Genomic DNA, 17,251 nt, shown 5'->3' on the forward strand with positions numbered 1-17,251 from the left:
ACTGTCGCCTGTCCCCCTGCAGAGGGCAGCGAGGAGGCGGATCAGCTGAGGGAGGCTGCACTCCTGGAGCGGGCCAGGGTGAAGGAGGCGGAGCTAGAGGCGGAGAGGTGGGCGGGGCAGAGCAGGAAGCTGCAAGCTGAGGCTGAAGCTCACAACCAGGAGATCACACAACTGAAACAGGACCGACAGAGGAACCAGGAAACCATCAACAGGTGAGCCTGTGTTATTCTACTCATATCTTTCTAAGGACGGGTTTGAGACCCTGAGAGTTCGTGCATTTGTGGAACGTGAGGACAGTCCCAGAAAGTTAGCACACTCTGGTCGTCTTCAAAAGGCCGTTTGAGGATTAAGACTTGGTTGGAGGGGTGAGAATTAAAGAGCAACTGAATTCTGACCCTGTGATGTGTGAGTGATGTGACAATGTACACCCGGGAGTGTCAGCACACTGTGGCGTCTCTCTTGGATGTGCTTACAGGTGCAACAGTAACTAGAGTCCTCACAAGCATAGAAGTGCAAGTGAGCTGCGTCTTCTGATCATATAAATAGAGCTGGATACAACAAGAGTAATTATTGATTTATCTGTGTGTCGACAGACTCCAGCACGAGGTGAGCGTCCTCCGGCAGCAGCTCTGCGAGAGCCGCAGCCTTGTCCGCTCTCTTCAGTGTGAGCTGCAGGTGTACCGCAGGGTGGGTGGAGTCACCGGCAACACGCGCTCAGGTGAGGCCTTGCCATATGAACCTCCGGAGACACCTTGAGCCTCTGATATTGGTTTTTGTCCAGTGTACCGACACCTGGAGCTGCGGCCGTGTTCAGGGACATGTTAACGCTAAAAGTGCCTTCACAGATGTTCTTAAAACCATGAGAGCGCTTGAACGCCTCCCAGGCCAGTTACTGGAACTAAAAACAGCTGATACAAAAGAAACCAAATAAAAACAAACTGTACAATCCAAGTCAGCGTGACATTTGAAAATCTGAATTCGTGGCAAGTAGTTTCCTTGAAATGCCCTGATAACCGTTTCTCAAAAAGAGTGGGAGAGGTTCAAATTAAAAACCCTCCCTAGAGACACAGATTGCTTTTCCTATCGCTCATCTGTGTTTGCGCGTCTCTCAACAGGTCAGGTCGGGGACAGTGTCCAGCCAGGACGCAGCACCGCCGCCTTCGACCCCAGAGAGCTGCACATTCAGCTGGAGCAGCAGCTGAGCGGACAACCTCGGGCCGGGAGGCAGCGCTTCAACGGTCAGTACGTCTGACACCGCCGACCCATACCGTAAAGCGAGATCGCGACACGAGAATTAGGAGAAAAATGCTCTTGAGTCACGAAGACTTGTGGAACTCAGTAAGAGAAACCACTTCGGCATGTCCATACTGACAGAAATCTTTCTCCGCAGACAACGTTCCCTCTCCACCTGTGAGAGACACTGGACTCGTCAGTCCTTCCTCTCCTCTACGCTCTGGGCAGAAATACGCAGAGGAGACTGGAGTTGCTGATAACGGTGAGAAGTTACATTCAGCAGCTCAGATGTGTGAACAGGTCTACGTAGTCCTGCAGAAAACAACGCTGTCCGTCTCCTTTCCCTCTAGATACTTGACACAACCTTTTTCGTGTGCATTGACTAGCTCCGCCGTCCTTATCCCTAATTCCCTTGTTTTGCTTCCCGGCAGACTCGACCCTGCAGGGCCGAGCTCCGGACGGTCCCTTCGCCGGCCGTCGCGGCCGCCACGCCGCGGGCCACACCGGTGACTTCAAGGCTCTGCAGAAGCACATCCTGGAGGGCAGTGCTCTGCTCTGCAAGATGGAGGCATCCCTCCGTTCCCTGATTGTCCCAGCCCTGCAGGAGTTCAGCCGTGGTCAGGTGAGCAGTCAGGGAGCCAAAAGCGCCACCGGTCAGGTGACTCTGAAGATTCAGCGTTAGTAGGTTTTTAGCAACATCCTGTGCTTTGTGTCGCAGCCTTCAGACTCCGCTTCGGCGAGGAAGCTGCTGTCTGACGCTAAAACCCTGCGACAGATCCTGGAGGAGGCCGACTCTCTGCTGCGGATGTTCTGGACGGCAGCTCTGCCAAACTCTGAGGAAATCGAGCAGGTCAGGAGCGACGCCGGGTCCGAGCGTCCCGGTCCTTGGTGTTAGAGAGAAAAAATCAGAAAGCAGGGACTGACATAATGGAACCTGTAACGGAACCACGAGCAGACCAGGAGTGTTGAAAGCCTGCCTTCTTTGTTCTTTCTTTCTTCCTGCCAGGGAAGTCAGTGCAACTTATTTCTACAGTTTGTAGGTGATAAGGCACTGGCTAATATTTCAAGGCCGTAAAATGTAATGTAGGCTAATGTTTAGTATTATCATATTTCTTAAGGGAATAATTCAACATTTTGTAAAATACACATTGTTGCTTTCTTACTGAGAGTGAGAAGAGAAGATTGGTATTGAAATAAATTCAAAAATGCACCTTTCAGAAACTCTAGAACTGAATAATTCACACATTTCACTCTTGGAAAGGAAGCAAATAAGCTTTTCCTGTAAAACTAGAAAACGCCTGCTAATAGCGTGAGATAATGCCACTTGTTTCTAGAGCATGTTTTCATTTCAATATACAGTATGTACTGAAGACCATCAGATCATTAGTTTTTCACTCGCTTTTAGGAGAACAGTCGTTTTTTGTGCTTTAAGACTTAACATCAGACTAAATGACAGGCCAAGGTCGAGTTTTTATGCAAAAATTAAAAAAAGGCGATTTCCTGCGGCTTTTGCAGCTGCTTGGATCCAGTACGCTGTTTGCTAATTGCACTGTGTAACGTACGTGTGTTTCCAGGATCAGTCTCTGAGGGAGGAGGTTGCTTCTCTCCGTCTGAGGCTCTCCGAAAAAGAGTGGGCTCTAAGGGACGCCATGGAGAGAGTGAGGAGCTCCAACCGCACCAAAGACAGCATGGAGCACTTTATAGTCAGCCAACGTGAGTCGCCGATGTGTTTCTAGTGGCACATTTAAAACCGTCCAGCATTCTGCTGCATGGCTGCACAGAGCAGCAATGATAGTTGCTCTGTCCTGACTTGATCTGTTAGTCACTGGAGGTCTCTGGTACTTTGATCCAAGAGCCAGATAACCAGAGTTATGGAAAAGATGAATCATCCTGAGATGTGGTGACGATGGTCTTTCATCATCACCTGCAGTAGTTCTGTTTCACTCTCTTGCCTGATCTGCCTCTGTCTAGTTTTTGCACTTTTCTCCGCTTCCTTCCTCCCACTCTTTCGAAATGCTTTTGAATCTTTTATGAGCTTTTGGAGTGGCTCTGTGGTCGGGAGTCAGCTCCGCATTTCCCTGCTCATCTGAAAGGTTCTGAGTGATGCTCACAGTCTGTTTGTTTTCACAGTGTCGAGAACACGGGATGTGTTGAAGAAAGCCAAGACGAACTTACAGGTGAGCTCATGAGCTCTCGCACGCTAACACCGGTTCTCACGTCACCGGGCGTAATGAAGCTTTTATCCCGGCAGGTGTTGGATGAGATGATGGCACGCACTCGATTTTCTTAACAAGCAGAGAAAAGCAACCAAAAGTTCCTTGTTTCCTTCTCGTCTCTGTAACACCCTCTCTCCTCCTGCTGTTTCTCTCCTCTGATTCCTGCTGGGTCTCCTCAGGAGAACGAGCTCAGGATTTCCTCCCTTCGCCAAGCCTCCTTCTCCATCCCTCCTCCCTCCCCCTCCCCTGCCTTCACCCCCCCCTCCTCCTCTTCCTCACCCCCCTGGCCTGTTGAAGGTAGGCTCCCCTGGCTTTGCTGTGCTCGTTGCAGTGTTCTGATAACACGATGAAACCTGATGTTAAAATTATTTCTGCATGTGGCCGATCAAGTGGCTGTTATTTTGAAGTTAGTTTAATAAATCCGTAACATTTCTAACAGCCAGACAGCAGCCTGGAACAAAAACTCCCTATTGTGAGCTCTTAGCTAATGTCTCCTTAGCTGCAGACTTGGACACGCGCATCGTGCTGCATCTTGTCTCGTTGAACGTGCTCGCAAACGAACATCCACCAGAGAAACGGGGCACGGCTGATGTCAGTTTTCAGGCCGGATCGATCGCCCCTGTAACTGGTCAGTTGTAGCGGAGCTGAGCAGCTAAAAGCTGGGGTCCTTATTCCTCAGCACCTCTGCCAACGAAACGCCCACTCAGGGGCTTCGAGGCTAAAGTAGCATTTCGAACACATCTGCAAATGCCCTTTTTCATGCTTTCGATAATGACAAATATTCCATAAAAATATATTTTAAAATCACTTTGATATTTTTGACTGTAAAAGCGATGCTTTTTGGGGTTTCAGCTGGACTTTAAAGGTTCCCTGTGGAGATTTTGACCATTGCTGGTGCCATTGAGCGACGATTTAACGCACAGGTCTCCGCTGTGCTTGTGTCGTGTGCCGCACTAACACTTAATGACCTCAGACGCAGCCGTGTGGTGCATGCGAGTCATGAAACGTGGAGAACGCAGTTAAATGGGAAAGAGAGGACGAACCATGAGAAACACTGGGTGGAAACAGAACTGCATTAAAAGCTTGTTTCCTAGCATGTGAAGCTTGATATTTCGTTCAGTGGGAATGTTTGGAGCTCCTTCGTCACAATTCTTCTTCTACTTAATCACTGCCAGTTTGCTTTTATTCTGTCCCCCAAAGCCATAGGCCACAGAGTCTGTAGATGTGAAGGGAGAAACATTCTCGTTTTACACCGAGCCCAGAGTTGTGCGTCAGATCATTTAATATCATTTAATATTCCCTTCCTCTTTCGTAACCAGGTGCACTTCCTCCTTCCGTTCAGGTTCTTTGCCTTTTACTTTTATCGACCGGTAGACGAGTATAAACTCAGTGACTAATGGCAGCTTCGCAAAGTTATTTGACAGAACTATCTGTGTCTAGTGAGGACTGTTTAAGGTAACACGATGTTGAAGAGAGTGTCTAGGTGACAAGGCCAAGTGGAATAAAGTCCGTGCTCTCCGGGGGAATTAATGAAGTTCTTTAGGGTGGTAATTACTACTTTGAGGGGACGTTGTTCTGCCTGGAAATGTAACAAACTATTCTAAACTCTCTTTCAGGTGAAGACGCAGGAGGCTTCTGTGAGCTCGCCTTCGCTCCTGGTTGGAGTATCATGACGCCCCAGACTTCCTCCTCCTCCTCCGCTGTCCTGAGACCAGCCGCCCACCAGCGCCCCCTGCAGGCAGCCTTCCTCTAGTGCGCCAGCCCAGAGTTCCTCATCATCCTCGTCTCCCGTTCCGACAGAAAATGCTGGAAATTCTGGCCTCTCTAATTGGCCGGGGAAACGCTTCAGTTGCGTGACGTATAGCTGCGTGTTGATGAATGTTTGTGTCGGTAGATTTCTGCTGCTTGATGGTTTATGAATGTGACTGGTTGTAACTGTTTAATTACTGGTGGAATGTGCGTAGGGGGTGTGAGAGCTTTTGTTGAGGTCGTCAACTGAAGTGTTTTTCCTCATTTATATGAGGCCAGTCTGACTTCAGCCGAGGTTGACTTCTGATTTTACCTTTTTACAACTTTCACACACTAAAAAAAGAAAGGTCTACAAATATGAAGACCAGATTTAAGACAGTGTTTGGGCTCTCAGGTTTGTTAAGCCTGGCCATAACGTTTTTTGATGTAGACCTGGTCTTAGGTGGTCTATGCAGTAAAATATTTTTCAGAAACGGGTTTAACACAGTCTGTGGGCTTTGTTTATATAGGATATCTAGTCCTTATTTAACTGACATTTTAAAAACAACATAAAAAGAGAAAGTCTCTTGCAAAACCAACGGCTGCCAATCAGAATCCAACTTCAGCAGGGATTCAAGAAACAAAAATCCACTTGACGCCAGCAGGAAAAAGGCGGCTTTGAAAAAGCCAAAACCAAACTGCAAAGTGCTTCCTCTCAGCTTCTGTCGAAGCTTGTATTTGTAGTTAGCGTGTAGAATAGTTGCATGTGGTGTGAGCAGCTTGTGGAAACAAAGCCATACTCTCTGACGGTACAGTAGATACGTTCTTGTTTTGTCCTGATTGTAATAATAATAATGTCATAAAAATGGCCAACTACTGATAGAGGGGAAAACGGCATAGAAATACCAGTAGACAGTTCAAATAGCTGCTAGACGATGTTCTCTTGCATTTACTGTCAAGTAAAAAACCGTATTACGATTTCTTTCTCACTGTCCTCAAGCTCCAGTGTATTACTGTAAAATATGGAGTCAGTTCTCTGAACAAAAAAAAAAGTATATATATATATATATATATATATATATATATATATATATATATACTTTTTTTTTTTTTTTTTTTTTAAAAAGGGTCCAACCCAGTTTTTCCTGCTGAAACACTCACCTGCAGTGTTGGAAAAGTCTCCTGATAAAACTGCTGTGATGTGTGAACCAGTGTTACTAAAAACAAGCACATGTTACAGGCTGCAGTCACCAAGCTGCTCAGCAGTTTGTGCGATGCCTTCGCTGACCTGTCAGACAATCTGGAATACATGGAAAGAAATGAATTTTCAGAGGTGACATTTCATTTTTGTAAGTAGAAAAATGGACCAGACTTTATTCTTTTTTTTTATCCTTTAGGTGTTTTTATTTTTTCTTTTCTGCTAAATTTGTGAATATTCTTATGGTTAAATTTCCCTCAAGATGACAATCAAATTCCAGACAATCATCAAAAGATGAACATCTGTATGTATGCACATTTTCTCCAGAACTTCTGCGAGACGGTAGCGCTCATTGTGCAAACGAGCTTTTCTGAAACTGGGTATTTCACACTGGCTTCTTTTATTTCTTTCCTTAGTTTTACGTGATTTCCCTGTTTCGTTCTGTGCATGAACTGTGGCTTCACTGCCCTCTAATACTTTTACTGAAATATGCAATTTTTGGGTTACTGTGCAATACTGGCCTTTGTGGCTGCTTCGCGTCGATGTATCAGGCCTGGGTCAAGTGCCGTGTCATCTGTTTTAGCTCTGAAGCTGAACTGACTTCGGATGAATATGTTCAGTCTTTTGACAATCAATTTGAAGCAGCTTCACGGCCCTCGCATTTTTGGCTTAATATAAATCGGAGTTTTATATAGCACATTGAAAAAAAAGGCAAAGTAACAGCAGAGGAAAAAAAGCACTGCAATGATTTATTTGTTAAACAATAAGATCAACCAAAGTGAGCAGCTGTTGTCAAATCAGGTGCAAAACTCTACAGTTTAAATATTCTTTTGTGTAATTCCCCGCAGGTCAAAGGTCGAACTTTGTGTCTTTCTTGGTGTCTTTGTGGTTTTAGGAACCACAACTCATGTATGTAAATATTTAAGGGAGTATGTACATCGATGCAAGTTTTTTGTTGCCGTGGGAAAAGAGGTGGTGTTTGGATAAAGACCAGCTGTATTTTTATGCATGTTCTCTTTATTAAAAAGGATTTGGATTAAAATGAAAAAAGAGCCTTTCATTAAAAGGGGTCACAACAACTTCATTTCTTGTTGGTTGTCTTTTTTTTACTAAAGTAAAATACAGCCCCACAAGGAAAAGGCAGCGCCAGCACCACTCTTAACATTAGGGCCTGCACAGACCTGCACTGCCCAAGTATTTTACTATAATGTTGGTGAAATTTTGATAGTGGAGGAACAAAACAAGGCAAGGCAACACAAATGTACCTATATAGCACAGCTCATAGTTTCAAAGTGTTTTGCATGCAAAGAATTAAAAACAGATTAAAAGAAAAATGTCACAGGGAGGAAAGGATTTAGGTTTAGTGAAGTATACAGCATGTAGTAATATATTATAAAATAACCTATGGTAGTCTCAGCTTTCTGTGCTGTATATAAATGAACATATGCCTGGGGATAAATGAATTTGATCATAAATGATTAATGAGTGATGCTTTGTCCGCTTGTGTTATTCCCCCATCATCACAAAAAACAGTCACACTGAGATAATGTGTCTGAAAAAAAACAAAACACGCGGTACACGTGGAGTGAAAACACACACTGGAGGCATCCTTCATTGTTTCTCAGCAGGTGGTAGCAGAGTCCAACGAAACGGATCACACAGACACACACACACACACACACACACACACAAAGGAAACACACGAGAGATTTATAATAAATCTAAAAGGGATTATTAAAAAAAACAAACAAAGCATTTGGTTTATTTATTTTTCCTTTCACAAGGGACTCACATGTTATGAGTGTGTGTGGAATTTTACATACAGGACTCATCAAACCAGCTGTGTCAGTGCGTGAAGCTGAAGCCAGAGAAAGGAAAAAGATTAGAGTGATTTCAAAATAAAAGTATCCTAAATAAGAGTGTTCTGACATTGATATGATCTGGTGACATCTCAGGGACCACTTTTAATACTTACTACAGTCTGAGGGGAGTGAGGCTTATACTAAAAACAAAGGTAACACAAAAAAATCTGCAAGTTTAGCCCTGAAAGAAGCGCATGGATGAGTGGATGAGCGGCATGTGTGTGCTGTGGAGGTGTCGTACGTGCAGAAGCAAAAGATGACACAAAAGCGGACGTCAGTGATTGGAAGAGAGACAACAAGTGAGTCCGGAAGGCCCAGGGGAACGACACCGGCTGACGCGCCCCCCATGTCAACCACCCGCCTGCTGAGGTTGACCAGGACAACCTCCGAGACCGTGGGAGGGGGTCACACTTTCTCTCTCTCCCCAAAAAAAGACTCGATTACTCTTTGTAAAAATTTCCCGAAGCATGTGACCCTCTTGACCCATTTGCTGGATCTCTTCCCCAAACAAAAAGGCGTAAGTGGTTTCCCTCGTTTGACTGCTACTTCTTGTTGACGTTTTGGTGGTGGTTCTATTCTTTTGTCTACATGTGGATGTTCATTTAGGAAATGGGTTTCAACGCTTTTTTAAAAAAATTTTACGAGATTATTTTTATGGCATTGTGCCCCGTTTTGGTAGCTGACAGAGCCGAGGGCAAAGGGAGAGAGGGGGCATGGCTAGCAGCAGGCTAGAGTCCCTTCTATTCATGCAGCCTGAAAGGTTTTCGGTCAGTTTCCAAACCCTTTATTTTGAAGAAGCCGCGCTTTTATTGTGGCAGGGCTGGACCGGACGCCGCGTCCTCGTTCTCGCTCACTTCAAACCGCAGTGGCCGAGTCAGAGTCAGGAAACAATCCGTGCCGTTCCGCGCGCCGCGGCTGCAGATCAACGCGGAGCCCGACCCGGTGTCCACACGCAGAGCTCAGCCTTTACCTGAGGATGGAGGGACGTCCGACGAGCACGCCCGCGGCCCGGTGAATCACCGAGCCGGACCAAACGCTCAGAATTCAGGCGGGAATCGGCTGGAACCGCGCGTCGCGAGTGACCTGTCATGGGTGTCACGGTGCTCCTGGGCAGGTAGCCCCGCTAGCCGCTCAGCTAGTCGCACAGCGGGAAGCTAGCTTAGGAAGCTAGCAGCGGCCGCCAGCAACTAGCCCGGTGACTAACCAGCAAGTTGTTTAGGTTGAAGTGCCGGAGAACAGCTCAGCATGGCTCCGTCTCTCCCTGCAAGCGATAAACTGTCCTTGTGAACGATCATAAACGCCCCCCCCCCCCCTTTTTTTTTCTTTCTTTCTTCCCCTTATTGTCCTCAAGGAGAAACTAGTGGCTGCTGGTGCTGCAAGGTTGACTGACATCTCGTCGCTACGGGTTTTCCAGATGTGGAGCCGGCGTGAAAAGTGCAGCTAGGCTCTAAGTTAGCCGACCACAGCCGCAAGACTGGCTGCTGACCAGGAATGGCTGGCTGGACCCCCCCCCCAAAAAAAAACAAACAACGAACCCCTCAACTCAACAAGCTGCATCGACGAGCGGTGAATTTCATTTCGGCGGCGAGGTGTCACGTTGAGAGCCGGGCCAGCTAACTGAAGTTACCGAGAGGATTCAGCCGCGACCAAAAAAAAAAAAACAGAAAAAGAGCCGGGCCGAACCAGCGCACGCCAGGAGAGTTGTCACGGTCCAGGGGAAGATGAAGAGGTCCGAAAATAAAAACAAGAGGAAACTCTGCAACATGGAGCAGCAGGAGGGCGGCGGGGAGGAGAAAGACGCGGTGAGTGGTGAAGTCGTGCAGACGCTGTGTCATTGAATGAGGTCTGAACTGACAGCCGGACCGGTTTGAGTCCCTGAGCCGCGCTGAGCCTGTCAGCCCACGCACAGGGAGAAACAGTCGGGCCGCGGAGCATGTGAGCGGCGCGGTACCTGCAAAAAAATCCGCTCGAAAGTGTTCGGGACTCGTGTTGGTTTGAGCCTGACTCGGTCAGCCTGCTCATCGGCCTAAAGGGCCGAACCGGTACCCGTGGTCCACTGACCGCGGATCCTGGGTCGCACTGCAGCGCACATCTCCAACTAAGGGTCAGTTCCACCGCAGATTTTAGTTCCCGGCCGACACCGAGTAATATCAGGAGTGTCTCAGATACACATACCGTTAATATATTTTTACACCTTTAGGGCTGCAACTAACGATTATTTTCAATTAATTGTTTTGTTCACAAAACCGGAAAAAAATGTGAAAAATGCTCCTTATAATTCCCCACAGCCCGAGGTGAAATAAAAAAAAAAAGTCTGGCATTTTGGCTCAGAAAAATGACTAAAACAATTATTGGATCATCAGAATAGTTGCTGATTAATCGACTAATCGGTTCATCGACTAATTACAGCTCTATGCGCCTGGTCACGCAGCATTATAGAGTGTGTTAGTTACATTACAGGTTGTTCATTATGGTGATGAGTGAGTGTTATACACACAGCCCATAATGTGAGCAATTTAACGCAGTAATTAAAGAGTAAAACTACCCAGACAGTCTTCTTCCTCTACATCTACCTGGGTGGGGTTTGTTGCCCTGAAAGCCATCTCTCAGTACAACGTGCTCGGGGTTCGCCTTCCTCCGGATCCTGCGGCTCAGTGTGGTTTTTCTCACGACGGACGCATCTGCAGTGTTGACACTGTGAATCGACAGGGCTGAAAATACCACCGCCGGCATCAAAAGTTGACCGAATTAAGCCGCATTGTTGCTCGGTCACTGTGGATGCTGAGTGCTCCGTGTGCGGGCGTGTATCTGGTGGGTTTTAGGGGAAGCTAATGTAAAGCGGGACACTAGTGGAAGGTCTGAAGTGCATTTTGATGGTGCTTAGTGAATATTGAGGGGTTTCCCCATCAGAATGAGTATGTTTTGAATGACCCTGGCGTTGCAGGTATTGATACTTTTGGCAGCTGATCTATGGTGTGCTCTGCCCTGTGCGGTGGTTTTAACATGCGGTTGGGATACCTCATGAGTTCGTCTCCTGGTTCTGTGGCAGTGCAAAAAGAATGCGTTTGAACTTGGCTTTGCCTCAACTCGCCGTTTATAAGCCGATTTATCCGTATACTGTGTATGCAGCGCAGTTGCTTTGAAAAGGAAAACACAGAAAACCCCATATAAACAGAAACTACCGCCAACGTAGAAACACTTGAATTTTATGTAAAGAGGAAGACTACAGGAATATAACAATCATAACCAGATATGCAGAAGTGTGCAGGTTTTCTTTTTCACCACCGATGAGAACAAGACACTCAATAGAGGTTCGCCGTTTCGATGGGAAAAAAAAAAACCAAAAACAAAACAACAACATACAAATACTCCACAAACAGTTCACCAGCCATCAATCTTGATGTTGCTGACATGCATCTGCATCACTCTGGTTCCAGTATCACTGCCCACTATTAGCTGTGACCTTTGGAGTTCTGGCACATAAAATAGCTGGATATCTTGAAAGGTTTCGATAAAGCCTGTGTGAAGGTGGGTCAGGGAGCAGGTTACTAGTTTTTGGTGTGTATTGTGGACCCAGTAACCCGCTGGATGAATTTCTTACCATTTTCAGGTATTAAAATAACAAACTTTGGAGAATTATGTACGTTTTCCCATCATTCAAGCAGCATTTGGTTTCACTCGTTCTTCCATTTCACTATCGCCATGAAAATCAGCTTGGAGAGACTTGCCCATTGCAGTGGACATCACGTCTGCTTTTACATTTAGTCAGATGCGACGCATCGTTGTGTAGTATCGCAGAGCAGATTCTAATATAGAATTATTCGGTGGTTCAGATTTTATTAGTCTCAGTTTGCAATAAGTATGGACATGTGCCTTTAATAATAAGAGCTGCTTCCAAAAGATGAAGTCATCGCTGTAGCTCATAATTTCACATGTCTGCATGAAGTCATGTTCCCCGATCTCTGGAAGTTTGATATGACTGAGAGACCGCACCACCCTGCCAATTGGGATATTATGTGAATAATGACATGAAATGTGTCTGATAAGATTTAGTATCAGCACTTTTTGTCCTGAAATCAACGTAAGAGGTGAAATTAAATTTTTCTTTCAGCCCGTTTTGAGTCAGAGGAGGGAGGTGCCGGGTTTGGGGGAGTGAACTTTATGGTGTCATGGCAAGTTGGATAGATGATTTTTGTGCTGCTGATTTATGTGTTTTTGCGTGAAACAGTATAAAATGGAGGAGCAGACAGGGCGTTTTCATCCAGTGTGGCTTATCTACGTATTGCATACGCTTTGCAGTGCTGAGTAATGAATCATGACCCTGTTATGGGGCTGTAATACTTCCAGGGGCTGTTTGCTGGGATTAATGCTGTAAATGTGTCCAACTGAGTTTCCTGAATATCGTGTAACAGTGGGAGTAAGGCTACAGATAATGATTTTTTTTTCATCAATGATTAATCTGTTGATTATGTTTTTGATTAAGCAGTCCGAGGAAATGTCCTCAAATGTCTTTTTTTTTTTTTTTTAATCCGACCTAGGATAGAAAACACTGACATGTAGGAATTCTTCACATTTTAGCAGCTGGAATCAAGACATGATTGAGATTTTTGCTTGATGACTTAAAAAACTAAACGGCTACAAGTTGTTATTGATAAATTTTATGTGCATTGACTAAATGTTTTGGCAATGGATGGAGGATACTGAAAAATGTATTTAATGTAGCAGATTTTGTAGACCAGGCGCCAACATCCCAGCAGCAACAGCAGGTCGCTTCCTTGTAAACAGCAGATTTTTATACGGGTTCTGTCTAATTTGACTTTTACTGCAGTTACATTTTTACCATAGCCCGGCCTGAAGACGCACGCCCGCGCACCATCACGTCTGACTCGTCTGACACATGCAGCACACGCAGCTTTTCCTATAGGATCCACTGGTGTCGTGTATCGATACTAACAGCAGCTGCGAGTCCAGGTTCAGGTTCCGTTTCGGATCGCCAGTGTCACCGTGAACATAAGGTTTTAGGTGGTTACAGTTACAGCCTTGGGAAATGAATGATGTCATTGTCACTTCCCAACTTGAGTCTGACTGTTTGACAGAGTGTGTGTATTAATATGTTGCCATTGGCAGAGCACAAACACAAATCAACAAAGCTTTTTTGCAGTAAAATTTCATGGTGTGATGCCTTTCCTTTTCATAACAGCCATATTTTTAGCTGCTTCGCTCCCAAAGAAAGTATCATGCTTTGGTTTCACACATTCTTGGAAAACTTTGGACTCGTTTTCCTGATCTGGGATACTCCTGGTAAATCAAAGTAAACCTGAACTCACCTTAGAATTATACGTTGTCTCGGAAAATTACTCTAATGGCTGTGTATTTTTCTTTCACTGAGAACAACCTGTCAGTAGCCAGTGACTGAACTGAGTCTTTTGAATGTGGAGTTTTCAGTAGCAGTGTGTAAAAACATACTCCACAAAGCTGTCAGGATCCTAATGTCTCCTGAAGAAAACGCTTCCTCTCCACCTGAACATTGCAGCTGCTTGTTAAAAATGTCTCATCTTTTCTCCGTAGGGGCCTTCAAAGGTTCCTACCAGCTGATTTGCTACTAGCGTTGTTCCTCCTGTCCTCCAGGGACAGTTTCAGACTTGTATTCCACTGTGGTCCTGACCCATGCCTGTTTTTATAGGTCACATGTGTTCTCTGACACGGTTAAATGGGAGCAGTAAAAGCAGTGCGGTCCTCTACACACAATAAACACTATCAGACAATGTTCCTGCAGAGGAGCGACTGGCATTTATTGCAGCTGTGCGAACAGAAAGCCTGCTTCCTTTTCCTTATTGTTTACTTCAGCGCTGAACGTTTGCTGTGTTGTTTTCACTTTTAGCTCAGCACATTAAAATGGCAGATCCAGCCCAGTCTCTTCTTAACTTTGGCAAAAAATGAAATGTGGCCCTACTTTGTTTCACTTATTTGGGTGTTCATTTACATGTTCCTGCTTCTTTTCTTTTCTTTTCCTTTTACCTTTTTATTTGTGCTGGGTCCCTCCCTTCTTTCTTCCATGAAAGATGCAGTTCTTTGAGGTTGGAGTTGGTTGGTTAACTTCACTACTTTCTGAATCTCTGATTGTAGCAAACAATGAAGAATGCAAAGCTGTTAATCAATGCATGGTCAGATCCTTATTCCTTTCAGTCGTCATCGATCAGATGTTGCCTGATTTAAATTATGATTTTGTTCTATTCATACAATATTTTATTTAAAAAAAACAGGTTTATACCCAGGAATGTCTGTTATATGGAAAGGTATAGTTTGGGGATTAGCACTGTGTCGTCAGTTTAAATGTTCCCATGTGTGTTTCATGTTATTACCAACTGCAAATCAAATTCATGTAGTCATTTGGACCTGATTGATCCCTGCCTCCCTTCCCTGCTCTCCTCCTTCTCTTGATATAGTCTTACTTGCAAGCAGACATTGAACTGATGTAATAGTGCCTCAAAATGTTGCCTGTCTTTCAAGGCTTTTCCTGCATTTGGTGCACTGCATAGCATCAGTGCTTTGTATTAACAAGGACACGCAGTGTCATTGGAGCCCGGCCCCAGTATCATCCCAATGCAGAGCCGCAAGAACAGTAGGTTCACACCTGCACTGCCAGTCTAAACTGTGTTAGAGGTTTTCTATTTTACATTTGCAAAATAAAACAGTAGACAGACTGTGGAAAGGAAATGAAGTGGGGTCCCCAACTACATGTCATTTATTGAAGTAAAAAAGGAGGGTTGCAGACGTGAATATTTGAAGTATAATCTTTTGGTGTCATTGAAATCATTTTCTCTTTGTTTCATTATGGGTGGTACAGTCTGCAAAGTTGTTCACAAAGTAAAAAAAGCTTGCATTACCTGCAGGTGGCACAGATGTTAAAACTGCAGCAACCGGTACTTTCCCTTCCTGTGGGTGGTGACACTGACACGTCTACATCTGCGGGTCTAAGCTGATGCCGCCGTCGGTTTCCTTTCTCGTTACGTAGGTGGCACAGGCTGGCAGGTGTAGACCTTGTCTGAAGTAGAAATGTTGCAGCCAAATGTGAACGCGTGAGTTTGTGAGTGAGTTACAAGCCCATGAGGTGGTTCACTTACAAATAAAAAAAAAAAAAAAGAAAAGGATTGCTTTCTTCCTTGAGCTAAGTTTGTAGATAAACTGGGATAAGAGAAAGATCTGTTACATCGCAGCACACGGGAGAGATGTTGTTGAGTTCCCCCCAGCAGGATCAGGCTAATTAGGGCAGACTCAAAGTAGACTGAAATCTGCAGTGGATTAACAATGTACTGTACTGTACAGTACAGTGTTGATGGGGGTGGGAGAGAGAGGGGGGGCTGTTGTGCTAAACACTCAGAGGATTTTCACTATAAGCTAGAGGCTGCGTGGTGTTGTTACACTGTTGGAAACAAGTTCAGATGCTGTGCAGTCCCACAGTACAGTTGTGGGGATCATTAAAATTGTAATGATGTGGAAAATTATGGCTGAGGCGTTTTAGAGTAATGGCTTACTGTAAGTAAAATGTAGGGCTGTCGACAACCAAGAAAATCTTGGTCCACTTGAATCGTACCTACGCTTCAACTAAAATCTGCCTGTTACCTCTAGATTAACTAAATCGGCCAGTGCATTCTACCTGGCAGCTGTACTAGCATAAATGAACTATAAGTAAACATGAAAAGCTAGTATTTGCCGCACATCATTTGAACCTAATTTGTGTTTTGAAAACACCCCCCCCCATTTTCACAGGTAGTCTCTCCCTATTGGTGCTGAAAGGAATGCATTAATCCTGGAAGGCTGTTGATGAGGAGCTTTTCTCCTTATGAAAAGAGAGTCATTTAAGGTTGGATGTAGGTCAGATCTACTCATGGTAGAGACGACCATCTACCCTTTCTCGAGCAAATATTCCAGACACGCTTTGGTTCCAGCTTCTCAAATGTGAGAATTTGCTGTTTCTCTGTGTTATGTCTTTTGTAGAATGAAAGTTGCTTGGAAAAAACAACTAATATTGCCATGTCACCTTGTGCACTGTAAAATTTTTGCTTTTTTTTTTTTTTTTTGGTCTTTCATAGATCAAAAAAATAATTGAAAAAAAATCAGTAGAATAACTTGTTGAAGCTAAAAAAAAATCACCTTGATTAAGAATAGCAGTCAGTTTTGTGTTTGAAAACAAGGGACAATTAGATAAAATAAAATGAGGTCTTAACAGTGCCCATGACCAGACGAGTGGAGTGTTGCTTTTTTCTGTCCTAATTAAAAAAAAAAAAAAATTTAAATTTGGCCTTTTTGGGTGCAGTAAAGAGAAGCTGTAAACACAACACTGACATTACATTTTAACGGGATACTGTTGGAAAACATTTTACAGTTTACACACCTAACAGATCAGGAGCAACATTAACATTCATTTGGAGTCATGTGTCTTGCCACCTGATGAGTACAGGAGTAAAATTCACTCTCTTTAAGAGCCACTGTTTGGTTTATTGGTTCTGGGCTCCTGTAGAAACGTGGCGGTGCAACACGGAGGGCTCCGTGGAAGAACGAAAACACACAGTTCTTAGTTTCAGGTGATTATACACTAATGAAAACATAATGTCGTATTCCATTTCGGCCAATAGATCCCCCTAAGTCCTACACAGTGGTTCTTTTTAAGTTAAAAGATTCGATCTTTTTGGAGACGTAGTGACGAGGAGTTTATCATTGATATTTGAGCTCAGTTACATCAGTGTTAAAAACAAAAGAAGGAAACAGCTGAGTAGATGGAAAAAAGATCAGACAGAAAGTGAAATCTTTAATTTTTTGCCGTGGATGTTCCTGTCAGAGAAACCTAAGATGGCTTTATGGTTGACAGAAGGAAAAGCTCGAGTGTGACTAGAGAAATGTTGAGTTACTCAGCGGTGCGGGACTATAGCACTCACACTGACAGAGCAGATGGCTTGGACAGCCCTCCAGCTGTCCTGAACAGTGTTATCTAAACATTTCATATTTTCTACATT

General features: G+C 44.6%; 2 protein-coding genes across 2 annotated transcripts in view; both read left to right on the forward strand.

Moving 5' to 3' along the window:
- Positions 1-6,241, forward strand: part of LOC120790327 (phosphodiesterase 4D interacting protein) — a 38,739-nt gene extending 32,498 nt beyond the window's left edge. Inside the window, 10 exon segments of the mRNA XM_040127720.1 lie at positions 23-212; positions 594-718; positions 1,116-1,238; positions 1,391-1,495; positions 1,665-1,855; positions 1,952-2,083; positions 2,808-2,946; positions 3,364-3,410; positions 3,629-3,746; positions 5,066-6,241. Coding sequence (XP_039983654.1) covers positions 23-212; positions 594-718; positions 1,116-1,238; positions 1,391-1,495; positions 1,665-1,855; positions 1,952-2,083; positions 2,808-2,946; positions 3,364-3,410; positions 3,629-3,746; positions 5,066-5,202 — 1,307 coding nt within the window. The 3' untranslated portion in view covers positions 5,203-6,241.
- A 2,881-nt stretch (positions 6,242-9,122) lies between these two features.
- mast2 (microtubule associated serine/threonine kinase 2) overlaps positions 9,123-17,251 on the forward strand; it is a 178,532-nt gene continuing 170,403 nt past the window's right edge. The window contains 1 exon segment of the mRNA XM_040129350.1: positions 9,123-10,039. Coding sequence (XP_039985284.1) covers positions 9,959-10,039 — 81 coding nt within the window. The 5' untranslated portion in view covers positions 9,123-9,958.

The sequence above is a fragment of the Xiphias gladius genome, chromosome 6, assembly GCF_016859285.1.
Source record: "Xiphias gladius isolate SHS-SW01 ecotype Sanya breed wild chromosome 6, ASM1685928v1, whole genome shotgun sequence".
Lineage (NCBI taxonomy): Eukaryota > Metazoa > Chordata > Actinopteri > Istiophoriformes > Xiphiidae > Xiphias > Xiphias gladius.